Genomic DNA, 27,736 nt, shown 5'->3' with positions numbered 1-27,736 from the left:
TACTTAATTGCAATCCCTAAAATAATACAACAATGGCTGATATTTTGAAAAAGTCCGGTGTCATCTATGGCGATGATGTTAGAAAATTGTTCGACTATGCTCAAGAGAAAGGCTTTGCCATTCCAGCTATCAACGTTACCTCCTCCTCAACAGTTGTTTCAGCTTTAGAGGCTGCCCGTGACAACAAATCACCAATCATCTTGCAGACCTCTCAGGGTGGTGCTGCTTACTTCGCTGGTAAGGGTGTATCAAACTCCGATCAGACTGCCTCAATTCAAGGCTCCATCGCTGCAGCTCACTACATCAGAGCTGTGTCGCCAGTCTACGGTGTCCCAGTTGTGTTGCACACCGACCACTGTGCCAAGAAGTTGTTGCCATGGTTCGATGGAATGTTGAAGGCTGACGAAGAGTTCTTCTCTAAAACCGGTCAACCTTTGTTCTCCTCCCACATGTTGGATTTGTCTGAAGAGACAGATGATGAAAACATTGCCACGTGTGTCAAGTATTTTGAGAGAATGACTAAGATGAACCAATGGCTCGAGATGGAAATTGGTATTACCGGTGGCGAAGAAGATGGTGTCAACAATGAGAATGTTGACAAGGAATCTTTGTATACTCAGCCAGAAACTGTCTTCGCTGTATACAAGGCTTTGGCTCCAATTTCGCCAAACTTCTCTATCGCCGCTGCCTTCGGCAATGTCCATGGTGTGTATAAGCCTGGTAACGTTGTATTAAGGCCATCCATCTTGGGCGAGCACCAGAAGTACGCTAAGGAACAGATTGGTACGGACAACAAGAAGCCATTGTACTTGGTGTTCCACGGTGGTTCTGGCTCTTCTCAAGAAGAATTCGATACAGCTATCGCTAGTGGCGTCGTCAAGGTGAACTTGGACACTGATTGCCAGTACGCATACCTCACAGGTATTAGAGACTATATCTTGAGTAAGAAGGATTACTTGCTTACTCCTGTCGGTAACCCTGATGGAGAAGACAAGCCAAACAAAAAATTCTTCGATCCAAGAGTTTGGGTCAGAGAGGGTGAGAAGACTATGAGCGCCAGAATTGCCGAAGCGCTCGACATTTTCCACACTAAGAATCAATTGTAAACTTCCTAGGTAAATGTTAGGTAATACAAGTGTCATTAAGACTTCATTAACTTCGTTCTTTTTTGTTTGTTTTCTTTTTTTTTCTTATTGATTGTTGTTGACCGAGCCCACGAGCCTCGCCGCAACTTCCTGATATTCGGGCATTTTCTCTGGGACCAAATTGTATTTCATGCTTTGACCTACCAACGTGTTGGCTTTAACATACTTCGCCACGCAACGATCAAGGCAAGAAGCTTCTCCTGTGTTAAGTTCGCCCTCACCGTACTCATGAGCTATGCATTTCTTGTGACATGATTGTAGAACCTTGTTGAATGTCGTACTCATGGCATCGAACTGAATTTTTGCAAGCTTAACCTTTTCTGGGTTGACTCCAACATTGGAGAACTGTGCTGTATCACCAAGAAAGAATGACATTTAGAAGCCTTTGTTGGAACTAGTGAATGTGAAGGTAGCAGTATTCGTCTGGAGAGAGATGAAGACGGTGGAATCACATTTTTCAATCATCAGTGGGGTGCGACTTTCGTCTGCATCAAACATCGAGCCCAATAGGAGCCAAAGTTTAAAGATTTACAAAGCATTCGAGAAAGCGAGAAAAAAGAGGATCATTCATGTCTTTTCTGTTAAATTAAAATCATTTAATAGACAATGGGACCAAAAGAAGTTGAATATAGTTGGTATTCGATTTTTAAGAATGATATTTAATATCTCGGTTTTTCCTCTGATCTGAATTCTGTGCGCAGTTTCCAAGTTCATCAGAGGAATATCAATTTGGCGCAAAAAGGGAAAAAAGACAAAAAAAAACAAAAAACATACCACCGTATAACAGATATCATTCTATACAAAATAATGCATGTTCTTCTTACCAACGATGATGGTCCACCAGATGATACTTCCTGCCCTTACATGAAGTATTTTGTTGATGAAATTCTTAGATCCACCAATTGGAAAGTCACCATCGTCGTTCCAGACAGACAAAGATCTTGGATTGGAAAAGCTCATCTCGCAGGGCAAACTATACACACGTCATATATTTACACTAGGATAAGTACCGATGATCCGAATGAAAGCATCAATAGTTTTGAAGGGCCATTTAGGCAACTGATTCCTCATTTACGTGAAACTCATCAGGAATGGCACCTCGTCGACAGCACACCTGCGGCATGCGCAGACCTTGGCCTCCATCACTTGTCATCTCACAAAGACCCTATTGATCTTGTCATCAGTGGACCGAATTTTGGCAAGAATTCAGGAAATCTATACATATTGGCAAGCGGAACTGTGGGCGCTGCTATGGAAGCAGTAACGCATGGGAAAAAAGCAATTGCGCTATCATATGAGTTCAGAAACCCCGTTCATGACTTTCTGCAATTAAGAGAAGCAGCTAAAATTTCATTGAAATTGGTTGAAAGGCTCATGAAAGACCTTCTAACGAACCCCGATGTTGACCTTTTTAGCGTCAATGTTCCATTAATTCAATCACTTGATTGTAAATCGACCAAAATAATGTATGCTCCCATTCTCAACAACACTTGGGATTCAATCTATGTTCCTAAGGGGAAAGGCGCATTCGGCTGGGCTCCAAAATTCACCGATGTGTGGAAAAAGGGATTGGAACACCATGAGCATACAGATAATAGGGTTCTTTTAGAAGATGGGATAAGTGTTACCCCTTTAAAAGCGGCGTTTAAGGTGGTTGAGCCTTTGTCAGGCGAAATTAATCTTTTTGATGACCATGTGGAGCGGTCGTCCGCCAAACATAAGAATGTTTTCTTAATTACAATAGGCACGAACAACTATGTCTACGAACCCTTGATTCAGGTTTTTAAGTCCATGGGATTTAAGGTATGCTCCTCTAATGGAATTTTAAAAGAACTTTTACTTGATCCCTCAATGAGGGTATTTCATTACGGAGAGTACGAGGAGCTTGATATTGACTTGCTCCAATCTCATCCCAGCCAGTATTTTGTGTCATCATTCATTTACCGGAAGGCACTTATTCGGAAACACTATTTGGCAAACACGATTCACCATTATGTGGTCAAAAATCCTACATCACCAATTAAAGACTCGTTTCCGGAGTCATATCTGCTTGAAGTCGATTACGCTGAGTTTTTAGATGATGCATTAGATGATGCTTACGAGCTAAGACAAGAGATTGAAAACTCCGATCGAACTTGGATCTTGAAACCCAGCATGGCAGATAAAGGCCAAGGTATAAGAATCTTTCGGAACCTTGAAGAGCTTCAAAACATCTTCAACTCTTTTGAAGAGGGTGAAGACTCAGACGAAGATGCAAGTGAAAGCGGCGTGATAGTATCTCAACTTCGCCATTTTCTTGTTCAAGAATACCAGCAGCAACCACTTCTTCTAAGCACATACGACTGCCGCAAGTTCCATCTCAGGGTATATGTTGTGGCATTGAGTGACATAGCGATATATGTTTACGACGGTGCACTCGCTCTATTCGCTGAAAGCAGATACATTCTGATTTCCGATGATAACAGCAAAAGCAATGCATTAGATAACTTACGGGTTCACTTAACAAATTCCTGTTTACAAGAAGGCAGGGACCCATTGGTAGTTCCCTTCTGGTCACTTGAGGGTATAAGTCACTCCGATAAAACGACCATTTTTGAAAAAATTAAAGTGATAACAGGAGACTTATTCAAGGCGGCAACAAGTGTCGACAAGATCAACTTTCAACCGTTATCCAATGGTCTAGAGATTTACGGCCTTGATTTCTTGGTGAATGATGACTATTCAGTAAAGCTTTTGGAGGTTAACGCATATCCAGATTTCAAACAAACAGGTGAAAATCTTAAGCACCTAGTAAGTGAACTCATGGAGTCTACAGCCTCCTTAGTTGCTTCTAAATTTTTCGGCTTTACTTCATTCCCAGCCTCAATGGTTAGGATGCATCAAGTCTTCAAGACAACACACCACGAGTAACATCGTGGGTGGAAAATTCTTTAAAATCATTCCCAAGGGAATTTATTACTTAAAAGTGTCCGGGAAGGGGAAAAAAAGAAAGATGCGTTATTTTAAAGACTACTTCAGGTAAGTCAGGAAGTAGTGCACTCTTTATTAGAAATATTAGAACAGTCTTGCACTCCAGCCGTCGTTATCCTCACGAGATTATTTTGCGAATTTAAAGCGTGGGGAATTTAAGATAAGTAGACTTTGTATTATCCCAAATTTATTCTATCACACTTATTTTTTTTTCTAGAGTCCAATGCTTAATGTCCGAATTAAGCTATGGATGAAAGATCAAAAAAAGATCATGAAGGATCATAAAAGATATGAAGATCAAACTTTAAGTTGCTACAATCCTCGGGTAAACGCTAAGTAGTGTTCAATGAGATCAAATTGATTCCGATAGCTACTGGTAGATATATTCCAAAGATAACATATACCATTTGCAAATGCCACTACATGGAAAGCCGGCAAGCAGCGTGGAAAGCAGTATGATACCCTATCGTGGCTCATTGTCTGGGATTCTTCCCTCATTGGTCACATGATTGCAACACAGAGGCTGTCGTGCATACACCACTAAGTCGACAACCCCGAAAAGTTCATAGGGTCACAGAAAAAAAAAAAAAAAAAAAAAAAAAAAGAGAGGAGAAATTCAACAGGTGTACCTATTACTGACAGCAACTGCTTGACCGATCGACAGTTCCCAAGATTTAAGCATTCTCAAGCGACATCGATCAAATTACTACCTACCTTTCAAAAGATCACACTGGTCCAGTTTCGAGGCATAAGCGAAGAGAGTTCTTAAAGAAAGCTTTGAAGAGAGCCTTGGACTCCAGTAATTTTACATCACAGAAATAAGTCTAGATCAATGTCACAACGAAGAACTCAGAAGGGCCCACAAAGGAGAGCTAACGGCACTTCAGGGAATGGCCCCTCCGCATCACCTCAATTGCAAACTTTGAATGAAATGTTTCCGGACTGGGAATCGGATGACTTGGCCACTTTTTTATTCGAGCACAACAATGATGTTGAAATAGTGATTGATTTGATCGTTAATAATAAGGTCGCCAAATGGGAGCCCATCAAAAAAGAGTCTAAGCCCAAGAGGAAAGATGACTCTCACGAGTATGCCTCCTCGGCTGTCACCACCACGCCACATCAAGAATCATCATCTAAATCTGTCAAGCATACCAAAGACAGAATAAAGTTGGATAAAAAGAGGGATAAAAAGCCTTTTAAGAAGGAAGCAGCGCTGGCTCAACACGGCCATGGTCATGGCCAGATAGCACCGAAAAATACGGCAAGCCCTGGGGCCAAATCCGATATTTCTAGCTTGGAGGCTCAAAAGCTGCCTCTGAATTCATGGGCAGCAGCTCTAGGCAAAGATTCAAAGCCAAAACAAAGAGAAGCACTGCGCAATAACATAAAAACCCAGGAAACGGAAGACGAAGAAAAGCCCACTCCTGTCGATCAGCATCGGAAATCAGATTTAGATCAAACCTCCTCAGAAGGAAAACATGGAAAGGAAGGCTCTCAGGATTTGTCCAAGGAATCCCTGACTTCCTGGGCTACTGCTATCAAGCCCAGGACAAAGCCACAGGCAAGTAACAGAAACCTTGAGTCCCTGGAAGCCAGATCTTCGAGTCACAATGTTGATCACAACATTCTCAACAATGAAAAGCCTGATAGTGTAGAGTCGACCGATGTTCAGGAAAAGCCTGCTTCTCAGACCGAAGATGTACAGCTTCCTCAAGAAATATCCTCCTTGGTGAAGGAATCTGAGGTCGTTCTACCACAGGAAGTCAGTAACATTGGAGTATCTTTTGGTTCGTTATCTTTGGGAGCTAAGGAGGCAGTGCAACAGCGTGGTGAGCAACAGCGCCCGTCTGCGATTCCACCATCTTCTGCTGCCGAAGTTTCTCATCAGAATGAGGCGGCTTATCATGATTCAGGCAATGACTCAGGCAACACCTACAGCCAGAATCAGTCTCAAGAAACACAGTCAACACAACGTGTTTCTCAGTCACACCAGCATCGGGATCAGCTGCAACACTCCAAACCTAGTCAACAAGTGGAACAATCTCAGCAAGCCGAACAGCCTCCACAGTCCCAGCAGCCCAAGCATGGTTATCAAGCGCATGATGGCCCTCCTCAAGGACAAGACTACTATTCTCAATTTCAACAGATCCAACAACTGTTTCCACAACTGGCTGCAGCTGGCACCCTTCCTGCACAATTTGGTTATCCCGGTTATGATTACACGGCAGCTTTTGGTCAAGCGGGTATCGGTTCAATGTCTCCAGCGTATTTTCACAATACTATCGGCAACGCTGGCCAAGTAAAAGGAGGTTCTCAAACTGGAAGTGCAAACGCGGAGATTGGAGAATCCCCCCTTGTTCAAGGTTCAAACATCGCCCAGCAGCATTTGCAAAGTTCCCAGCAGAATCAACAGGTGCCTGGCACCGCTCCATTCGGGTTTCCTAATTATTACAGCTACTACTACAATACACCATACTACGGGAATGGCGCTGGGATGGGTGCCTCGGCTGGAGCTTTTGGTATGCAGCCCCAATTGAGCGAGGGATCATCAGGTAGTCAACATCCAAGCGGTGGAGATAATGAGGCTGCCCTGGCTCAAGATGCCCCAAATACCCATGCAGCAAATCAATTTTATGGTCAGTACTATGCCACTCCAACACAATATGGTAATAGGGCCGGATTCCACTTTAGTGGTTATCCTAACTCCCAGCCTTTCCCACAAAGTGCCGTTCAGCTAGGAGACCCCAATGACAAGCAGCAGACGAACCATCATCAACCCCTGAACCAGCCTCAGTCGCAAACTCAAGCACCAGGACCATCTCATCAACAACAACAGCAGCAACATGGCCAACCTCAGCAGCAGCAGCAGCAACAACAACAGCCGCAGCATGGTCAGCAGCAGATTCCACAAGGTGTTCAATCACAGTCTGGGCCTTTGCCTAATGCCATCCCAGGCTTTCCGCAACAGATGCCTCAATATGCGAACTACCAGCAGTATCCTCAATATGGAGGTTTCCAAGACAACAGCCAGTATCGCACATGGTACTAATCTTTCGGGCCGCTTATATAGCGTAATACGTTATATTAGATAAGTTTGCTACTCTTCGTGTATTTTGGTATAGCGTTCATACGTTAAGTATAGAGATTTCTCAGGGATTGTTTGTTTATGGCATGCTGCAGGCGATAACTAGAGGCGGAAACTATGGCCAACCCATGCGACACACGCCCAGACAAGCGGCTATCGAGGACCCAGCGAGGATGCTAATTTAAATTAAGAAAAAAAAACGGAGAGAAAGAAAGAGAAAAAGAAAAGAAAAAGAACCTGAAGATAGAGCGAGAGGCTCGATTACAGTTAGTTGAAAAAAAATGCCTCTCTAAATTAAAGAGCCCATTCAGCAAACATGGCCCCTTCGAAATAGAATGTTTACTTCTCTCTGTGAACAGTAAAAGTCTCGCGCTCAGTTTTACGCAAAGACTGCGCACTTTCTGTCACAGTCTCCGCGCCTTGAGAATGCACCCATATATAGGGGTTACTATTGCTCCCACATAAAAAAAAGTCCTACTAAATTTCTTCCCATATTAACTACACATAGCCAAATAGTATGTATCTATCTATACTGGTGGCGCGCAGCGCGACTTGATTGTTAAAACACATTTTTCTGGTGACACGGAACGCAAGTGATTATCACACTTAGAGGTTTTAGGAACTTTTAGTGTTGTTGTGAGCTAATGCTAAGGATGATGTTGCTCAAGGTTTCGCTTCGAAGTTGAGACCAATGCATGGCTATCTACTGGTGCACGTCAAAGTAACACCTAAATGATGGCATACAGTGACGACATTAGCCGTTGAATCCTTACTCTCGGTTATTACTTGCGGCGCTAACCTCATCTTATTGAGACGGCCTTGATGAAACAGCACTATCAAAATGGAAACATTGTGCAGGTTGACAGGAACATACTAACCGATAGTGTCGACTGAGAAGAAGAAGTCTTCTAGAAAGAAGAAGGACCCAAATGCTCCAAAGAGATCCTTATCTGCTTATATGTTCTTTGCCAATGAGAACAGAGATATTGTGAGGGCTGAGAATCCAGGCATCACATTTGGACAGGTCGGCAAGATGTTGGGTGACAAATGGAAGGCCATGACTCCTACCGATAAGGAACCATACGAAAGCAAGGCGGCTGCAGACAAGAAGAGATATGAGAAAGAGAAGGCGGAGTATGCCAAAAGGCAGTAGATGCTAGAGAGCTGGACATTTTCCGAATCTCAGACCGATTTTGTATCATACTGTATAACTTTTTGTTTGCTAATTGACTCTAGCGTATTAGTTCTATAGTTCTCAAATGTTGTTTATGGATTGTTTTTTAAATTAGTACGATTGTAGTTTTGCTGGATAGGATTTGTGCAGGAGTATAATTGTGGAGTTAGAAGGGAAAAGAAAGAAAAGAAAATGATTCAGCTCGGTAAGGCAAGGCAAGGCCACATTTGTCTGGTGTGGCAGCTAATTGAGTGATCATCGCCCTATAATGATGTAGAAAGCATTTTAGCCGTAGCATGAATATACTCCATCGTAAGATAAGAACTTTGATGGGGAATGATATTGGCAGACTTTGAGGTACAACCCTGCAACATAAGTAGTGCACTATCAATATAGGTAACCCCAACATCCCTCTTCTTTCGCCAGCAACCCCATGAGACACCCATTGCCATGTCTTAAAAGCCAGCCAAATCGTATTCCAAAACCAATATGGATGCTCTAGTGGGTCAAGAACTACTATGCGCGGAATGCATCCATGAAGAGATAGACGTGGTACGTGGCTCAGTAATAGCTAAGGAGAGACAGAATGACCAGATGAGAGAAGCTGTAGACGGGATTTTTCTGCAAAGATACCTTAGGAGAAGATTCGCTTGAATTGCAAATGATGAAAGAAAACTTTTATTGATTGATCTCCAATGTAACCAGCATGTATTCCAAAGGTGTTCATAGATAAAGCACAGCTTTTGTATATAAAAGAATCTTCTTGTTGAGTATAGGTTCGAAAAACCACGCATCGCTCAAGACTGTAAGGCTAGGGCCAGATTTACATTTCAGCATCACATCCAGGAGCGATACAACCCACCGACCGGCTGAGCGTTCAAAAGCCTCAACTGTCACCATCTTCTCTGAGACCACCGTACGTCCTTTGAAATATCGGCGAATTATACGCGGGTTCATGGCAAAGTGTCTTACGGTTCACCTGCCTTCCTCGAGTTGCAAGCAACAATTTTGAATTTATCAACTGAAATGTCGCTGTCATTGCCATCATTATTGGAAACATCCGTCATTTTGATCTGCACATTTTTAATAATGAATGTCCAGACATCATCGCAAAATCGATAAGTGTGCAAATCGCCTTTGAATGTAAGCTTGGATTTGCAGAAGCCTTTCTCGGCTTTCAAGTTTTCGGATATGATCCTATCGAAGTTGTTCAAAATGCCGTTAGCTAGCTGAGGCTCGATCTTTCCATCACTTACTAAAATATCTAGGGCATCAAGCAAAGCAGTTCCAATAGTGCTTCTCCTGTAGAGCTCATAATAAGCTGGAGCACTCATAGTTATCCAGGTTTCTTGATACCGCTGGTGCGATATTCGCCTCTATGAAACGTTGGTGTACAGATGTGGTATATAGAAATCTGTGTCAAGCCGCCGAAACTTACACAAGGTAGATAACTTCTCACCCAGAATATAAAAAGATCGAGTTCGAACGCTAAGAGTCATTTTTTAGACACCCATAAACTTTTTGATTTTACGTCCTTTGAATGCTTAACCTTCATCTTGAACGTCCATGCAGTTCATGAGGGATACTGATACATATCTTCTCACTCATGACAGACAATACAGTAGGGATGAGCTCGACCCTTAATGTTAAGCAACGATTCAAGAATGCCAAAGATCAGTTTCAAGATCTTGAACGATTTCAAATGCCCGGAAATCAGACGCAAAGGCAACTAAAAGATGAATTTCTCACAATAGAAAGCATGGTGTCTCGCCTCGACCTATTCAGTGAAAATGAGCTGCTACATGAAATAAGCACATCCTATATACCTTATATAGGGCTTGAGTATTACATTGCTTGTCTTGAGATGATGCTGAGCGCTGATATAATCAATCTCAATGAAAGCAATCAGTTCCATGGTAAACGCAAAAGTCTATCTGACGCAGAGAAACGATTCGAAAGGTTTTTAGAGTCTTTATTGCTTTTCGGATTGATTCTATCTAAGGAAGAAACCGAAGTCGTGGAGAGCGTTTTATCAAGAAAACTCCAAGGATTTGATGGTGGAGTATTACCCGACGACCCACAAAGACGAAGAGCTGCCAAGATTAAGGCTTTCAAGATGAGAAAGCATTTGGAGGAAAGGATCAGCACAAGGGTTGAGTATACTGATCTAGGAAAAGGCGGGTATATCGCTCACGAGGAAGAGACAAGAGAGCTTTATGTTGATGAATTGCGGCTCTTGGCTTTGCGAACCCTTGAACATTTGAACCTGATTTATCTAGAAATGCTGGTTCTTGAGGCTGCCACTACGGATTCAGACTTTGATTACCGTCATTATCATCCGGAGAATAAAAATGAAGAAAAGAAGGAGTTACGATTGGAGCAGGTTCCTGGAAAAAAGACTCCAATTGATCAAGTGCTTGGTCCGAAAGGGAAAATACTTCAGCCGTTTACTATTACAAAAAATAGATCGGATTTAAAAAGGTCAGTTTACGGGACTGGCCAAACGTTACCATCTATGTCTGTGGAGGAGTACCTTGAGTATGAGCTCCAACATGGCAAGCTCTTGAAAGGCAACGACCAGCCATCAACGGACAACGAAGACAGCGAGAATAGTGAGAATGAATTGGAAGCTCGAATCTGGGACGACTGGAAGGATGATAATCCTAAAGGCAGTGGCAATATGAAAAGCAATGTCGGATAATATACCTACTTTGCATCCTTCTCCAACTCCTGTAACCAATCAAGGTATTCCAGCATCAATGATTGGATGTCAATGACCTGAAATGCTCCATTTTCCTTTTTCCTCAACCACCTATCATCGTCCTTTTTGAACGACTTGAGGCAATTAATTATGATCATGTACAATTCAAGAATCTTAAGTTTGAAGCGTCTATAATCTTCATCTGCTTTGGGAGTGTCTTTCAATCTCTCGCTCTCTAACCTGAATCTTGTTATAAAGATATAAAGAGCCTCGCTAGCACCTCTTCTATCTCCAATAGCACCATACTCTCCGAAAAGACGCCACGAGAAAAGAAGCTCGTATGTCTTAAGAGACCTCCATAGCACAAGATCATTGTTCGCGTTTTCCATTAAGACCGCATCAATTAAATGACGTTGTCCAGCAATGAGATCTGAGAGACGCCCGAACAAGAGACGCTGATTTCCATTTTCAATCAACGCTTTTAATAAAATGGCGAAAATTCCTTTCAACTCAAAGGAATCAATATATGGCAACATCGAGGGAAGTGATTCAAATGCTTCTTCGAAATGCTTCATTTTGATAGAAAGGTCTACCACTCTTCTATGGTATTTCAAAGGCACGTTATCCAGGAGACCCGTTGAGCAATGCACACGTATCGCTTCCTTCTCAAAAAACATAGCTTCACCGAGAAGCTGGGTGACCTTCTCTTTACACTTTTCGCTAAAGGATGAACACTTTTCACACAAGAGAGAGAGCTCGTGGAAGTACAGCGACTGCAATATTTGACTATCAGTATCATCGAAAAGATTCTTGAAAATGGGCAGCAGCACTAATGCAGGGTGAATTTTTCGAAAGGCATTACTTGTCTGAGCTGATGAGACGTGAGTATAGTTAGACAAAATCTCACGAAATTCTTCCAAGTCTCCCGTGAAGAGACAAAGAAGCCCGTTGACTAAACGTTGACATGGATCACGTACATCCAAGTAGACTTTAAATTGCTCTTTCGCTAAGTTGTATTCCCCACAATCGATAAGGGAAATAATCAAGCGACAAGTGTAAATTCCGTAGTCGTTACAAAGAATTGCGCCGCGAACGACATCGAATGCTCCGTTCAAATCAAATTCATGGAGGTACGACATAAGGGTTTCCTCATCGCTGAAAATCTTCCAAAATATTGACATCTCAGGTCTTCCAAGCGTGTCCTTTTCTAAAACGACTGAATTGGTATCGGTGAAACAAACCTCAAATACTTGCTCAATAAACTTGTACGATGAAAAATGCTGACGAATAGATTCCAAAATTTGCATTACTTTCTCGTCCATCTCACATAGCATGAATAGACTCGCTAGCTCAAGAAGTACCGCGCGATGTGAATCTATTATGGCTCGGAAGGTGTTCATGGCAAAGAGCCTCAAGAATACACCTACTCGAGAACCGTTGACATCAGGAACGATGGGGGATTGATATCGGGTACTTTTGTGACGTCCCTTATCAAATTAAGCACAGTATCATCAAGTTTCTCGATAAGCATTCCAACTTCATAATCATTAAATTTTCCATTAAGCAACTCTTGCGCTTTCTTGGATATGCTGTCCTCATCAAAAAACTGGATCGTTTCCATAAACTTTTTGAGCAGGCTAGCAGCCGAGGAAGATACTTTAACTCTAAGAATTTTGAAAATACCTGTCAAGCTGCCGCTTGCAGGATGGAAGGAGATGTCCTCCAAGAAGTGCAGGTCTCGAAAAATTCCAATACCGTTAGCTTGAACCATGATACCCCGTCTGGGCATGACATTGAACGAGAGGGGCTCCTGGCTATTCTTGCGGAGTTCCTCACAAATGAGGAAAAACTTATTCCAGAGAGATGTACTCGAGATTCCAGCTGAAATACTGACAGAAGCGATGGCACTACAAAATGTACTCCGTAGGTTGGGCCTCAGAAGATCGATAGTGCCCACGCTAAGGCTCTTGCAAAAGAGGTGAATAGCGCATAGTATCATGCTTGAGTCATATCTGCCTGAATCCCAAATCCTTCGAATTATTGATGCATCGTTCCGGTCAGTTACTCTTGTAAAAAGACTTGTGCTATCCATTTCCGCTTTGGATTCTGCAACGGATGTAATAACGCCACTGTGCACATCTTGAAGATAGCAGGACAAAACAGTAGAGTTGTTACACCTCCAAAGAATCCTATGAAGGAATGACTTTTCTTCTTGAGAGACAGCATAATCCTGAACGTACAGAACACCATTTGTGTGCAATGTATCAGTGAAGAAAGTTGGTCTTGAAGCTTCGAATGAGTACTTTTCGTTGTAAATGATATCGCTATCATCAGGAAAATCGAGCGCCATAATCAGAAGCGCATCCCGGCCAATGCCTTTGACTTGCAGACTAGGAAAAGAAGCAAGGACGAAAACAAGACGAGGGGTAGTGGAAGTAGTTCCCACCGAGTTCACGTATCCATGGAGTAGTGTCGTCAGCTCATTAATCCCGTTGTATTTTTCGGACAAATAAATTTGCTTTAAGGGCCGATGCAGTTCAATGTCGTACATGCTCAAAGACTGATCCGATGAGAAAGCCAAAAACTTTCGATCATCAATGCTTTCGATATCTAAGCAGCATACTTGGCCAACCGATTTTTTGTGACTTCTATTTTCCGTTCCAGAAAAAATGCTGCCAATCACACCTTTAGTCGTTGGCGTAAATTTGGTAAAATTGTAGATCTCAACATCAGCTAGGACCAGGTTCCTTTTGAAATGTAATAACCCCCCATCCAGCAAAGATACAATTAGATTGTTTTGGTTTAAAGCTTTTATAGCTAGCGGTTCAGAACGCAATTCAAATGAATATGGGACTGAAATATGGAGCCATCTTTCGAAGTTATCAACATGAAGATTATCGTTACTATCACCCACAATAAAATCATCAAGGATAATTGTAAGAGTAATGAACAAAAAGTCTTGGTCAATTATATCTATGACTATGCATAATTCGTCTTCGGGGCCACTATAACAACCATAGACATGAAGAGTGGGTGCTTTTAGTACAGCCCTTGGTAGATGAATTTCTAGTTTCTGAAATTTTAAATTTGACATCATACATGCATCCACTAAGGGAAGTAGAGCAATGGTTTTCATATCGGATTGAAGGCCGTATTGGATCCCACCAATTAATTGCTCGACACTGGATTTATTGGCGATTACGCCGCCCATAACGTAGTTTGTTCGGATGGCGTCATCATCGTCGGGCTTAATTGAGTTTGGATATCGAAGCGGTAAGTATACCTCCTTAGTGGGATAACGAGATGCTAGTCCCGGTATGTAGGTATAGCCCATTTGATGAGTGTTGTTTGAAGAGTTCTCGATAATTTTCCTGTCTGTCTAATTGAGACGAACCTGTGTATAAAACCATATACAAAGGTTTAATGTGATCTTAGTATGATCAAAAGTCACTTACCGCTATGTCATCTTCTATATTTTACAAATTTTTCCACCAAAAGAGCCAATCAACGATACACTTTGATGGGACGAGTATCAATGTTTTTGATCTCAAGCATGAAATCATCATACAAAATCAACTCGGTCAGGGCCAGGACTTTTCTCTTAGGCTTTTTCATCTGGAACAGCCTGAGCTAGAATACGAGAATGACCAGGATATCATCCCGAGATCAACATTCGTTCTAGCTCGGCGTTCACCTTTAACAATTCAAGGTGGGAGATATCAGAGTGCTGCTCGATATGTGTCGGGCAGACCACGCATTGTGAAACTGAAAGCACCGTTGGTGGCGACTTCGACGGTGTCATCACAGCCAGAGACAGTTATTGATGAAAATTTAAGTGAAGAGGATAAGATAAAGTTAATGCTTGAGCGCCAAAATGATGCTTGGGCGAAAACACAAGAAGAGCTTTCTACACATAAAGTCGTGCACGGGAAACCTGGTACTGAAGATCTTCCGCCGCCTGGTTATGTCTGCTATAGATGTGGTGGGAAGGATCACTGGATAAAGAATTGCCCTACCAATACTGATCCAACATTCGAAGGGAAAAAAATCAAGCGAACTACTGGTATTCCTCGAAGCTATGTTAAGAGTCTTTCGAAAGAAGCTGTTGAATACAGGCTTGCAAACCCCGAGGACAATGGAAACAGCATACGAACCAACGAGAATGGGGACCTTGTGGATGAGGAAGGTAACACCTACCAAGTGACTGAAGCTGGCGACTATGTTATGACACTTGCTGATTCTAAGACATGGACGCTTTACCAAGAACGGCAACAAAGTGCTGAGAGTAAAGCAAGGAAAGAATTTGAGCAAAATTTGGTAAATCAAATACGCCTGGACGAAAGGTTTGAATTCTTGAACCCATTACATGGTTCTTCGAGAGTCCTCTCGCCACCTATAGTCATGACGCCATGCTGTGTGACAAAAGAATCTCTTAGAAAACTTGAAAACTTCAACTACAATCAGAATGAGTTGGAAGAGGCCTTAATCGAGAGAGATTTTCACTGCCCGAACTGCAACACAGCCGAAATTTATCTCGACAAGCTCTTAAAGAACGAGGAATTAGAGCTCGACCTCAAGAAATATATTGAAAATTGTGGTCTTGAAGATGGTTCTGGAGGTAAACGTAAATTAGATACCGCGGCTATATCTGATTTACCTCCTAAGCGAGCTTCAATAGCAAAATAGGTCAGTATTCTTCATCACCCTAACCGTTTCTACAGGGTATTACCCGCACACCAAATAATTTCCTGCATACGTCACATCGATACAACTTTTTTTTTTCTTGTTCTTTGGAAAGCCCTCTATATCTCTTCTTTTTTGTCCTTTTATCATTTTATCATCGAATTATGATCTTTAAACTCGAGAAAGTATGTTCGCAAGCAGATGAGATGAGGATGATACACCTTACAAACTAGAGTTTGTGACTTTTTAGAATGATCACTATCTGTTACTGAGTTCTCCCAAATATTTAAAACTCCAACTAACTTCATTAGCTTTGATCCTGACAGTATGTTACTATAAGATAGAAGTTTTTCATGATGAATTTTCAAAACTAAGCTGGAATTACCAACCGAAAACGAATGAGTTTGAAAACGTTTTGCATCATTCTGAACGACATTATTTATTTCGGTTCACAAAATACTAACCAATAGGTATGTTCGTCTTACCAAACACCAAGGAGGAAATATTGCACTGGGCACTGAACATCTATGAGTGACAAGCAAATTTTTCGGGCGTCAGAAACCCGTCACACTGACACTGTTATAATGCTATAATAGTCGCATACTAACTTAAAGCTCAATGTATGTTTATTGAACTGGCTTTACTGATGAATTCTAAGATGACGAGTCCGATTCGATTTCTTCGATGTTGACAAAACCATTTAATTTACCATTCATGCATTCCTGATGCTAAGTCTCAATGATAATACTAACCATAGAAGATCCCCCACAGCTTCACAGAGTCCATTTTTTGGTCTTTAGCTTTTACTTTCTGTGTCGGACCCTAAAAGATGAACTTAACAATTGACAAGCATATGTCTGACGATTGATGAGTCTAAGTTGCCTGATGGGGCTTAACATAGATGGTAGAAGCTATATACGAGAGAATGATCTAGCTTATGGGTATGCTTGTATTTCGAGAAAGTGGCACGTTATGATGATTACCCGCTTTTCACGACGGTCTACTGTGCAGTTGACTTGTAATCAGCTGCCATGATGATCACTTTAGCCTTGACCGGCTGTGGTACCTGAAGCGATGCCTCTTTCTGACTTAAAATCTTGCCCATATGACAGCAAATTCCTTTTTTTTTTTAGCAGCTGTGAGTTTATGGTATGTAACTATTGAGCTGCTAATTGATGATCTGAAGTTAATGAACCACGTGATTGCACAACATATCTACGATTTGCATGTCAGTCTGACGCGGCGCAAAATACGACAACCACTAACAACAGATTCCCCTCGAGTCAGAAAGTCATCTCACTCCTGTTCGCTGGGATACCTTCCAAGACGACATCGTCCTTTTTTCCGTCGTTTTTTTTTTTTTTTTTTTTTCTTTTTTTTTTTTTTTTTCTCCTCTCTCTTGCGAATATCCTTTCTCATTTTCTCCAGCTTGTTTCCTGCCCTGCCATTGTCTGGGTCCTCCTATTTATTAGTAATATTAAATGAAGCCCGATGCTTCTTCCCATTAACTGAGTGAATGCTATATAAAAGCATCATAGAACTAATTTGGTATCCATGTAATTCCTCCGGTAAACTGTTCCATCCTTTTTTAATCTTGAGCGCCTGCGTGGAGTAAATTCAAAGCTACTTCCAATCAAATACACCCCATTCATTCGCATGAGAGAAGGGACCCAAACGCGAACACCGCCTTCTAATCCACCACCGTATGAAGAAGGACCTATAGAAATCGATGGTAATCAACCATCAGTGAATCCGAATGGTCTGGATGAGTTGGTGCTGGAGAATTCTCCCGAGAAGAGAAACATCCCTTATAGGCCTGACAAGCATCTTCAAAAACAGATCAATAGATTAATGCTGCCTACGCCTTTGATGACTTCCCCTTCAGGTACCAGAACAGAGTATTTCGACCTTCTTCCTTCTTTTCAGCTTTATCAATCTATCCTCAAAAGAAACGACTTTGAGTTTGATGAAAATGCCTTGGGTAATCCTCCTGTCTATGGGGAAATTGATAGTAGGGATGGGCAATTCCGGACTAGCATTACTACAGACAATCGGTCGAACAACTTTCAAAACTTTGGCGAGCTTGACGATGAGAACTCTAATCAAGCGAGCTACCTATTTTCAGAAGTTGAAGCAAATGATGGCTATCAAGTCGACAATTCTAGGGATTCATCGAACGTGTCCGAGACCCACGACAGGGACGGGGTATTATCTCATGAGAGCTACGGATGCTCCGTTCTCGATAATATCGACAAGCTCCCTGTTGCCAGGAGCTCCCCCTTATCTGTTCAAATATTTGTTACGAAAGATGTTCCTGTCCCAAATAAAGCGAATGAGCTAGAAAATAAATTAAAGGAATACTCTTGTGGAGATATAGTCAATGGCTACATTATTATTGCTAATACATCTAATAGAGATGTTGATTTTGGGTTATTCACAGTAAGCCTCGAAGGGGCAGTGAAGGCTATATCCTTGCCATCTAAGCAAGATGCCTTGCTGGAGAAGTACTCCGCAAAGATCATGCTTAAAAAGTTTCTTAAGATGTATGATCTTAATGCAAGTTATAATTATGGCGTTATACCAAGCTCTGCTGGTATACAATACGATCCTGACACCCGCGATCACCATGATGGCTGTATTCTTGGTCTACCCGATAATCGCATACTCAAAGCGGGAGAACGCTACAAAAAGTTTATTACGTTCAAATTTCCCGAAATGCTTTTAGACAGCGCGTGTCCGCATGATGTCATGAGACATACAATGCCTCCCCCCTCGTTTGGTATCGAGAATCGATTTCACGCTGGACAAACCATAGAGGTGAATAAGGCCCTAGGATATGGAACCGTTAATAATAGAGGCTCTCCGATACGCTTACGCGATTTCTCCTTCGACAACCTAAGTGTTAGCTACGCTATTGAGGCTAAATTCATTGATAAACAGCATGCAAAGACCCAGGATTGTCCAATCGATGCAAACGAGATAAACAACCCTGATCCTTCCAATGAATCAAAATACGTTATCTCTAAAAAAACCGAATTTTTTTTGAGATTCATCCCAAATGTTAAGTCGCAAATTGAGACTTATAGTCGGGCTTATAGGAATTTTCGAGAGGACACTTTTGATGAATTAGGAATCGATGGAATGTTCCATAGTCAATTAGCAAGTACGCTCACCTGGAAGAAGATAAATGCAATGCGGCGCTGTATTGAGGAGGAGATTCGCTCTAGCGTTAATCAAAATGAGGCCAAGCGAGACGACGTCAAAAGGAAGAATATTCTTTTCAATAACAAGCCGTTGAATAGGGGTGGGATGAAGGAAGATGTCCCACTGTCAGTGCCGTCCTCCAATAGCAATACAATCATATCTTCCCCTACGACTATTTATTTGAAGAGACGAAAGCGCCTTTTAAATTCTTCCGTCAAGATTGGCAGTCTGAGGATGGCTGTTACGATTCCTAACAAGCTCATTCCGTACGCATCACCTCGGCTACTCCAAAAATATAACAAAGGTTCATCACAGACTAGTAACGATGTTGGCCAGACCCTATGCGATATTTCAACGGGCGGTGTTTCACTCCAACCCGTGAGCAGTAATATGGAAGAACTATACAACCGTGATGATGAGATTCTCATAAAATCTGTCAAAGCAAAAATTTACTTTGAAAGCTACGAAAAATCTATGAAGCCTCCCCAGTTGGGTCTGATAGACTTTAACATTATTGCTTGGACATATCGCACAGAATACCCTATCCCTTTGACGTTAGAGCACGATCTTTTCTATACAGATCCTGGATCGAACGACATATCATTTGATGGAATAGATGATGCCAATACCCATGAAAACTTGAGATTGCTTAAAGAGAGCATAAATGATAAAATTGACTACTTGCGGAGCACTGGTACCTTCGTTTCGCAGGGTACTTTCTCCTATTTAAAGGGATTAAGTAAGTTGGGAGTCAAGAAAGACACCATCCAACATTTTTTTACGCCAATTGTCTCAGCATCAAAACCCGAACTCTTCAATTGCACCTGGAAAGCTCGCGAGCTAATCAATGGAAACATCGAGTGGTCTTGCGAGCTTGACATCCCCCTTCAAATTGCGAATAAGAACAACTACACACTTATTCCAAGCTTCCAAAATTGTCTAGTGGGCCGCTTGTACGCCCTTCAAATGGTGGTTAAGTACAAGGGCGGCGATGAAGGAAGCAATCAGCTTAAAATTGACATACCTGTTTTGGTAGGGTGAAGAGTAAAAGGTAATTCTGCTCAGACAAAACAGTCCAATCAAGCACTTTGAAAACCACGTGATATAGACTGCATATCGTGCCCAATTAGGAAAGGAATGGTTTACCGCGGTGGGTTATCTTGACTCATTTTTTTTTCCCTCTTTCAGACTTTCTTTCCTTTTCCTTTTTTCAGTCTTTCCCTTCTTTACAAGTATCAGAACAAGGCATTTCGATTCAACGAAGGTCATAGCATTAACATGATGAGATCCGTACGCCTTGGTGCCTTCTTGGGACAATCCAGAAGGCTTGCAACCCAATCTGGGTTAAATTTTCAAGGAAACCAGTTAGACAGGGCAACTTTAACAATCCGCAACGGTCCAGTTTTTAATGGATATTCTTTTGGGGCTAACAAAAATGTCAGCGGCGAGGCGGTGTTCACAACCTCTCTCGTTGGATATCCAGAATCCATGACGGACCCTTCATACAAGGGCCAAATTTTGTGTTTCACCCAGCCTTTGATTGGAAATTATGGTGTCCCTTCGTCTACTGCAAAGGACCAATTCAATTTATTGAAGCACTTGGAGTCTCCAAGCGTTCAATGTATCGGTATCGTTGTTGCAGATGTTGCTTTAGAATACTCACACTGGACAGCGGTTGAGTCGCTCCAGCAATGGTGCCAACGCTCAGGTGTTGCTGCAATCAGTGGCGTGGATACGCGCCAGTTAGTAAGTTACTTAAGGAGCAAAGGGTCTTCGCTAGCAAAAATTAGTATCGGGGAAGAGTATGATGCTGATCAGGATGAAGCTTTTGAGGACCCAGGCTCAATCAACTTGGTTAGGCAGGTGACGACACGATCTCCATTCCATGTTCGTTGCCCTGATCAGTTTAATAAGGGCTACCATATAGCAGTATTGGATTGCGGGGCTAAGGAGAACATTCTTCGGAGCCTAGTCGAACGAGGAGCATCCTTGACAGTTTTCCCGTACGATTATCCTATTCACACCATCTCAAAAAAGTTTGATGGTTTGTTCATCTCGAATGGACCGGGCGATCCAACACATTGTTCGCAGACTGTTTATAACTTGAAGCAGACTATGGCAAAGAATACAGAATTACCGATTTTTGGAATCTGTTTAGGCCATCAGTTACTTGCTCTTGCAAGTGGTGCACAGACCGTGAAATTGAAATACGGTAACAGGGCACACAATATTCCTGCTTTGGATCTTGTCACCAAGAAGTGCCACATCACGTCGCAAAATCATGGATACGCCGTTGATGCTAGTACCTTGTCAAGTGATTGGGAGCCATACTTCCTCAACTTGAACGATCTATCTAATGAAGGTATGCGTCACAAATCGAAACCAATTTTTTCAACACAGTTTCATCCTGAAGCAAAAGGCGGGCCACTCGATACATCCTTTTTGTTTGATCAGTTTTTCTCTCATATCGACCAATATAAAGCCGGTGGTCATTCTATGCCAGGAAACATTAATGAGTCATTGATCGCGGACATCTTGCCGTCACAAAGGGTGTATTAGCTCGAGGGGATTGATCATAGATATTGAGATAAGTAGATAGTAAACGAACAGCCCTGTATCGTATAATAAAATAGGTTTTGCCTCATTTGTTTCTAGAGTGGTTGCAGGCGTCGCACTTATCGTACGTTCGTACACAAATACAGGTATCGCAGTGAATCAGCTCATATCTTCTTCATCTGATGCAGAATCATGCCATTGCGATACGAGTGTACGAGCTACAGTTTTCTTCTTCTCTTGATCTTTCGTTCAGTATTTAAAGTCTTATTTCCCCTAAAAATTTAAATAAAAGAAGTAATGTCAAAATCAGTATATGAACAAGTCATCAAAAGCTTCCTGAATGGCACTTCCTTCAACGAAGTTTATCAAGCTATACTGAGCGAAGCACTCTCTCCTGTTATCCCGAAGTTCACGAACCTTAATATTTTTGAAAGATTATGGGCAACTTGGTATATCTTCATTAATAACGACACTTTGGCTACTGGCTTGCTCTTCTTTGTTGTTCATGAAGTTGCATATTTCGGACGTTGTTTGCCATGGATGGTAATCGACCTGATTCCTTACTTCAACCGATGGAAAATACAACCAGAGAAGATCCCTACCGCAAAGGAACAATGGGAGTGTTTTAAGGCTGTCTTGAAATCACACTTTCTCGTGGAAGCTTTGCCCATTTGGCTCTTTCATCCTTTATGTTCATCCCTCAGGATTTCCATAGATGTGCCATTCCCTTCTAAGTACACAATGGTGTCACAGATTGTGTTCTTTTTTATATGTGAAGACTTTTGGCATTACTGCGCTCATAGGCTTTTCCATTATGGTTGGTTCTACAAGAATATCCATAAGCAGCACCATAAATACGCAGCACCCTTCGGCTTTACAGCGGAGTACGCCCATCCAGTGGAAGTCATGTCGCTTGGGGTTGGAACTGTTGGCTTTCCAATTTTGTATGCTTACATTGCAAAATCCATGATGAATGGGCTTCCCGAGTTACATCTTTTCACAATAACATGCTGGATTGTGTTACGGTTGCTTCAGGCAGTAGATTCGCATTCAGGGTATGATTTTCCATGGTCGCTTAATAAGTTTGTTCCATTCTGGGCCGGTGCGGCACATCATGATTTACACCACCATTACTTCGTGGGAAACTACGCGAGCTCATTCACCTGGTTGGACTTCTTCATGAACACTGAAGCAGGTCCAGCAGCCAAAAAACATAGAGAACGTAGGGCAGCCCAACAAGCTGAGAATAAGATTAAGAAACTTATCTGATTTCATTGAGTCGATTATTCTCCAACGTAAATAGGTATTATCAATGTCATGTTATCTGAAGAAACGTCACATAGGATGGTCTTCTAAATCTGAAATGGGCCAACTTTTTGTGTTTGATGCACTTTTAGCTGTTCATTAGGGTTATTGCCCTAAGAGTATCGCCTCACGTGCGAACATACTCAGTATATATAGCAGACACCTCAGTTATCTGCATACAGCTGATAAAAATTTTCGTAGTGCACATCATATCGAAAGCAGAATTGAAAACCGGTTCAGTTACTTCTCATCAATCCAGAAGACCGAATTCAAACATCGTATGTTCCATCAAGATCCAGCTTTTGAAAAATTGACTAAGTTGAATAGAACCAAGTAATACTAACCATCAAGATGTCGAGATTGAATGAATACCAGATCATTGGACGTCGTCTTCCAACTGAAGCTGTTCCAGAGCCAAAGTTGTTCAGAATGAGAATTTTTGCGCCAAATGCTGTCGTTGCTAAGTCTCGTTACTGGTACTTCTTGCAGAGATTGTACAAGGTGAAGAAGGCATCTGGTGAAATTGTGGCTCTCAACATCATCTCCGATTCCACTCCAACCAAGGTCAAGACTTACGGTGTCTGGATTAGATACGAATCCAGATCCGGAATTCACAACATGTACAAAGAGTACAGAGATGTCACCAGAGTTGGCGCTGTTGAGACTATGTACCAAGACTTGGCTGCCAGACACAGAGCTAGATTTAGAAACATCCACATCTTGAAGGTCGTTGAGTTGAAGAAGACCGAAGACGTTAAGAGACAGTATGTTAAGCAGTACTTGACCAAGAATTTGAAGTTCCCATTGCCTCACAGAGTCCAGAAGTCCAAGAAGTTGTACGAATTCAAAGCACCAACTACTTTTTACTAAGTCGAGTATTTGATCTCACAGTCAATACAATGAATAGGCTATAATCATAAATCATGTTTCCAAAATCTTCTCTTCAGTTTTTTCTAAACCTCTATGTTGTAGTTGAAATGGTCTGTTTAAAGTTAAATGGTTTGCTCACATTATCACGAGCAATTCGAGTATGTTCTCCCCTGATCTATGTGATATCTCGGAGTTTGAGTTGAAACAGATAAGAAACCCAGGGTAGACTAGAATACTTGATAATATCCACAGGCTTAGAAGCATATGGGAGGTACTAATATTATTCAACATTAATGAAACGATACATCGACGTAAATCATCATATAGGCTCACTACAGGGCTACCACAAATAGATAGAATTCATGTTCTGTATCCATTTCCCTTCTAAACACATAAACCATCAACATCGAGTGGTCCAGATAGTTTGGCCAACAATATCTGAAACTGCAAATGATTCTCTATTTGATCTCATGAAACGGTCAAACTGAACGGTTCATTCTGCTAATTTTATTCAATCACTTCGTTTCAAGCCAAATCCTCTCTGACGTTCATCTTTCCTCGGAACATATTGGGTCGAGGCCGCGATTATGTATGCTAGGAATGATTAGCATAATGAAGTGCGACCCGTCAATACTTCATTTCTCGATGTTTCTTTTTCGAGGCACCTCTGTAATGAATCCAGAAACAGATCGGCAAGTAATGCAGTTTTAGTCTAAATATCGTACACTTTCAGGCACACTCTGTTTTAACGCTACTGTCAGGCTCGTACTGTATATTGCTAATCATTGAAGATGGGTATCATAATTGATGAAGACAAACTACCCACGGGTCTATCTTGCGTAATGAGCAGCCTCCCATTGGAATTAGAATCGATCGCTCTAATTAAACAGCCATTGACTTGTCTCCTGTGGGAGAATGCTTTATTTAAATTCGCTGAACTTATTCAATCACTGAAAAGCTCGCTGAATCGGATGGAACCTTCGTCTATGGTACTCCTCTCGGAGCTTTACCTTCAACAATTTCCCTCTCAGTCAGCATATTGGGAGGATCGGTCAAGTGAAGTGGCCAGGCTTGATGGACCACAAAAAGCTGAGCTAGTTTTGGAGGAGGCGCTTGGTTTTCTCGGTTACGACATTCATCTTTGGTTAACGTATTTACAGTTAAAACTTTCGAACGCAGAAAATACTTTTGCAAGTAATCTTGAGGTGATAGATGAGGCTCGTCAGAGAATAGGAATGCATTTCTATTGCTCGGAATTCTACGAACTTTATTTCTCCTTTCTCCAGATGTGTTCAGGCCAGAGTAATCTATGCAATTTGAAGAAGACTGGCTTGGCTCGACAGCTCTCTTGCATTCCCTTATACGACCAAGCACTGTTGTATCCGCAAGTATCGCTAAGGAAGATCCCCGAACGAAAACACGTCAAACAACGATGTGACGCTATACAACAAAATGTTCTAGCTCAACAAGCTTATTGTGCCCGAATATTTCCGTTCGAGAGAGAGGTTATAGCTCTCGAATCTCCCCTGCTTCAAGCAACAGGTCTATGGCGCCGGTATATTCACGCAACGAAAGGAATCATGTCAGTGACATTTATGGTACAGCTATACGAACGAGCGTTGCTTGTAACGGGGAATGATATCGATCTTGTTTGCGACTATTCAAATTATCTTTTACGACTAGGAAAAACTAATAAGGTACGAACAGTGCTCAAACGAGCATTAACGAGCAGTAAAACAGTCAACCGAATCAGAATACTAACACAATTAATTAAGTTAGAACTTTCCGATGGTAACTTTTTACGGGCCCGAGATTACATTGCTCAGTATTTGAGTTGCAACAGAAACGCTCCCCATGAACTATGGGAGCTTCTTTTCATCGTGGAAAGATTGTTCTGATAACTTCTCTCGAACTAACGCCGTAAAATTTGGTTGCCAAAGTGATGAATTTCTGTTCACACTCACACTAGAATGGCGAGATTATTCTGTCTCTTCAAGGACACGAGCCATGTCTTTATATGGAGTTGACAGAAGTGTGCGGGTAGCAATGTCTATGTCCGTCTTTATATCTTCTATTAATGCATCTTGGGGTTGTTAGTAGGAGTAAAAGAATCATTCTTAGTGACATACCTTTCGTTGTGTAATCGAGCTCCGGTCTTAAATAACCAAGGATTGTAAGTCTGACAGAGGCACCATAAAAAGTGCCTTGAAACTCATGGATAATGTGAACTTCAGCCGCTTTCTCTGTATTATTATAAAACGGATTCCACCCAATCGACATCACCATTGGGAAGATTTGGGTATCTTTGGGTTGGAGGCTATTACCATAGTTGAAATGAATCTCGTTTCCAATATCGCTCATCACACAGCGTGATTCTTGATCAGGTCGACCGACTACCTTGGCAAATCCGAAGTAGATACCCTCTTTCAAGGAACTTAAAATTTCGTTTACACGAATATTTGCGGTAGGTATTCCGAGTTCAGAAGACCCTCTGGAATACCCAGCAATGACCTGCTCCAGTACATTAAGGGGATAAGGACTCCTAACTTCTGTCGGTATGATAGGTCTCATTATTTGGGATACCTCTAAGTAATCTTCATATATTCCTAACTATAGTAAGACTCGAGTTACATACAGGACAAGCGCTTTACTGGAATTTTGCCTCCAATTGGGTAAGCAATGTCAGAGCGTCCTTCGCGAAACTTCTGATGCCTTGAGCTAACTTCTCGGTAGCCATAGCATCCTCATTGAACAAAAACCTAAAGTACGCCTCGTCGTTAATGAATGAAACTTTGTCTTCTTGGGTACTACCGGCCTTAGCTTCATCCAAAACTTTAGAAACGGGCTCGTTCAGGTTCATCAATTCCTCGAGCAACTTAGGTGCTACAGTCAAGAAGTCGCAACCAGCTAAGGCCTTGATTTCACCTGTGTTTCTGAAAGAAGCTCCCATTACAATTGTCTTGTAACCGAACTTCTTGTAGTAGTTGTAAATTTTCCTGACGGAGATAACACCAGGGTCGGATTCACCATCGTACTCCTTGCCTGTCGAAGCCTTGTACCAATCCAAGATTCTACCCACGAATGGCGAGATCAAAGTCACTTTAGCCTCAGCACAAGCGACGGCTTGAACGAAGGAGAACAACAAAGTGAGGTTGCAGTGAATATCATGCTTCTCTTCCAATTCCTTGGCAGCCTGAATTCCCTCCCACGTGGAAGCTATCTTGATAAGGACTCTGTCCTTAGAGATTCCAATTGACTCATATAAGTCAATTATTTCAAGGGCTTTTTTAACGGTAGCATCTTTGTTGAATGACAAGCTTGCATCCACTTCAGTTGAGACACGGCCTGGTACTATCTTCAAGATTTCCTTTCCGAATTCTACCAACAAGCGGTCTAACGCAATCGATGCTTTCTCCTTTGGAGTCGAGCCTTTATCTTTAGCGTAATCAATTGCTACGTCCACCAACTTGGCATACTCCTCCTTCTTAGTGGCAGCCAAAATCAAGGAAGGATTAGTGGTAGCATCCTGAGGGGTGTACTTGGCAATCGACTCGAATTCACCAGTGTCGGTAACAATAACTGTTCCGGTTGCTTTGAGCTGTTCCAAAGAGTTAGACATTCTTCTTGTATTTCGAAAAGTTTATGAGAGAAGTATTCTACCAGGGAGCGCTCCTATATAAATACTCCCACCCCCAAGTGAACCGGGTAATCATTCGCATTGCTGTCATTTCCGCGCATATGCAATACTAAGCAGTCATGATCTAGATTGCAATAAAGCGAACAGGTAGGACTCGTGATACTGTTACCTTGATGGCTTCCGTAATAAATGATCCACTAACCTTGAATCATTCTTCAAGGAGACATTCTCTCGCCTCATAGATTCCGCAACGTCATAAGTGTTGCTCTTGAACTGTATGTAGGGTATATGTAGATTAGGTATATTAGGTTGTGACTAGCTGGTGGAATATTTATAAACAGGTGGTACCGTCACACAGCTGTCATTGCCAGCACCTGAGATAATCTAATACGTTTAACGTTTT

The 27,736-nt window shown here is 41.9% G+C and overlaps 14 protein-coding genes across 14 annotated transcripts; 9 read left to right on the top strand and 5 right to left on the bottom strand. All coding sequences in view use genetic code 12, as the record gives it.

The window, feature by feature from the left end:
* Positions 1–32: 32 nt before the first annotated feature.
* On the top strand, positions 33–1,106 carry FBA1 (fructose-bisphosphate aldolase; the record flags this gene model as incomplete). The annotated part of the gene is made up of 1 exon (XM_025484348.1): positions 33–1,106. One exon carries the CDS (start codon positions 33–35, stop codon positions 1,104–1,106), a length of 1,074 nt encoding a protein of 357 aa, XP_025342563.1.
* Positions 1,107–1,190: 84 nt separating this feature from the next.
* Positions 1,191–1,520, bottom strand: TIM12 (Tim12p; the record flags this gene model as incomplete). Its single annotated transcript, XM_025484347.1, has 1 exon — positions 1,191–1,520. One exon carries the CDS (start codon positions 1,518–1,520, stop codon positions 1,191–1,193), a length of 330 nt encoding a protein of 109 aa, XP_025342562.1.
* Positions 1,521–1,952: 432 nt separating this feature from the next.
* On the top strand, positions 1,953–4,055 carry CXQ85_000603 (putative tubulin tyrosine ligase; the record flags this gene model as incomplete). Its single annotated transcript, XM_025484346.1, has 1 exon — positions 1,953–4,055. The coding sequence occupies one exon, from the start codon at positions 1,953–1,955 to the stop codon at positions 4,053–4,055; it is 2,103 nt and encodes a 700-aa protein (XP_025342561.1).
* Positions 4,056–4,947: 892 nt separating this feature from the next.
* CXQ85_000602 (uncharacterized protein) lies at positions 4,948–8,356 on the top strand (the record flags this gene model as incomplete). Its single annotated transcript, XM_025484345.1, has 2 exons — positions 4,948–7,129; positions 8,088–8,356. 2 exons carry the CDS (start codon positions 4,948–4,950, stop codon positions 8,354–8,356), a joined length of 2,451 nt encoding a protein of 816 aa, XP_025342560.1.
* A 989-nt stretch (positions 8,357–9,345) lies between these two features.
* Positions 9,346–9,711, bottom strand: TOA2 (transcription initiation factor IIA subunit gamma; the record flags this gene model as incomplete). The annotated part of the gene is made up of 1 exon (XM_025484344.1): positions 9,346–9,711. The coding sequence occupies one exon, from the start codon at positions 9,709–9,711 to the stop codon at positions 9,346–9,348; it is 366 nt and encodes a 121-aa protein (XP_025342559.1).
* Positions 9,712–10,244: 533 nt separating this feature from the next.
* On the top strand, positions 10,245–10,915 carry CXQ85_000600 (uncharacterized protein; the record flags this gene model as incomplete). Its single annotated transcript, XM_025484343.1, has 2 exons — positions 10,245–10,790; positions 10,844–10,915. 2 exons carry the CDS (start codon positions 10,245–10,247, stop codon positions 10,913–10,915), a joined length of 618 nt encoding a protein of 205 aa, XP_025342558.1.
* Positions 10,916–11,083: 168 nt separating this feature from the next.
* CXQ85_000599 (uncharacterized protein) lies at positions 11,084–12,412 on the bottom strand (the record flags this gene model as incomplete). The annotated part of the gene is made up of 1 exon (XM_025484342.1): positions 11,084–12,412. One exon carries the CDS (start codon positions 12,410–12,412, stop codon positions 11,084–11,086), a length of 1,329 nt encoding a protein of 442 aa, XP_025342557.1.
* Positions 12,413–12,501: 89 nt separating this feature from the next.
* On the bottom strand, positions 12,502–13,629 carry CXQ85_000598 (uncharacterized protein; the record flags this gene model as incomplete). Its single annotated transcript, XM_025484341.1, has 1 exon — positions 12,502–13,629. The coding sequence occupies one exon, from the start codon at positions 13,627–13,629 to the stop codon at positions 12,502–12,504; it is 1,128 nt and encodes a 375-aa protein (XP_025342556.1).
* A 908-nt stretch (positions 13,630–14,537) lies between these two features.
* CXQ85_000597 (cleavage polyadenylation factor subunit) lies at positions 14,538–15,764 on the top strand (the record flags this gene model as incomplete). Its single annotated transcript, XM_025484340.1, has 1 exon — positions 14,538–15,764. The coding sequence occupies one exon, from the start codon at positions 14,538–14,540 to the stop codon at positions 15,762–15,764; it is 1,227 nt and encodes a 408-aa protein (XP_025342555.1).
* A 1,653-nt stretch (positions 15,765–17,417) lies between these two features.
* On the top strand, positions 17,418–20,006 carry CXQ85_000596 (ubiquitin-ubiquitin ligase; the record flags this gene model as incomplete). Its single annotated transcript, XM_025484339.1, has 1 exon — positions 17,418–20,006. The coding sequence occupies one exon, from the start codon at positions 17,418–17,420 to the stop codon at positions 20,004–20,006; it is 2,589 nt and encodes an 862-aa protein (XP_025342554.1).
* Positions 20,007–20,453: 447 nt separating this feature from the next.
* CPA1 (carbamoyl-phosphate synthase (glutamine-hydrolyzing)) lies at positions 20,454–21,524 on the top strand (the record flags this gene model as incomplete). Its single annotated transcript, XM_025484338.1, has 1 exon — positions 20,454–21,524. One exon carries the CDS (start codon positions 20,454–20,456, stop codon positions 21,522–21,524), a length of 1,071 nt encoding a protein of 356 aa, XP_025342553.1.
* Positions 21,525–21,818: 294 nt separating this feature from the next.
* ERG251 (Erg251p) lies at positions 21,819–22,790 on the top strand (the record flags this gene model as incomplete). The annotated part of the gene is made up of 1 exon (XM_025484337.1): positions 21,819–22,790. The coding sequence occupies one exon, from the start codon at positions 21,819–21,821 to the stop codon at positions 22,788–22,790; it is 972 nt and encodes a 323-aa protein (XP_025342552.1).
* A 387-nt stretch (positions 22,791–23,177) lies between these two features.
* Positions 23,178–23,696, top strand: RPL20B (60S ribosomal protein eL20; the record flags this gene model as incomplete). Its single annotated transcript, XM_025484336.1, has 1 exon — positions 23,178–23,696. The coding sequence occupies one exon, from the start codon at positions 23,178–23,180 to the stop codon at positions 23,694–23,696; it is 519 nt and encodes a 172-aa protein (XP_025342551.1).
* Positions 23,697–26,343: 2,647 nt separating this feature from the next.
* On the bottom strand, positions 26,344–27,315 carry TAL1 (sedoheptulose-7-phosphate:D-glyceraldehyde-3-phosphate transaldolase; the record flags this gene model as incomplete). Its single annotated transcript, XM_025484335.1, has 1 exon — positions 26,344–27,315. One exon carries the CDS (start codon positions 27,313–27,315, stop codon positions 26,344–26,346), a length of 972 nt encoding a protein of 323 aa, XP_025342550.1.
* Between the last annotated feature and the right edge of the window lie 421 nt (positions 27,316–27,736).

The sequence above is a fragment of the Candidozyma haemuli genome (assembly GCF_002926055.2).
Source record: "Candidozyma haemuli strain B11899 chromosome Unknown A_2014730914, whole genome shotgun sequence".
In the NCBI taxonomy this organism is placed as follows: Eukaryota; Fungi; Ascomycota; class Pichiomycetes; order Serinales; family Metschnikowiaceae; genus Candidozyma; species Candidozyma haemuli.
Note: the sequence above shows the minus strand (reverse complement) of the source record. Positions and strands in the feature narration are given on the sequence as shown.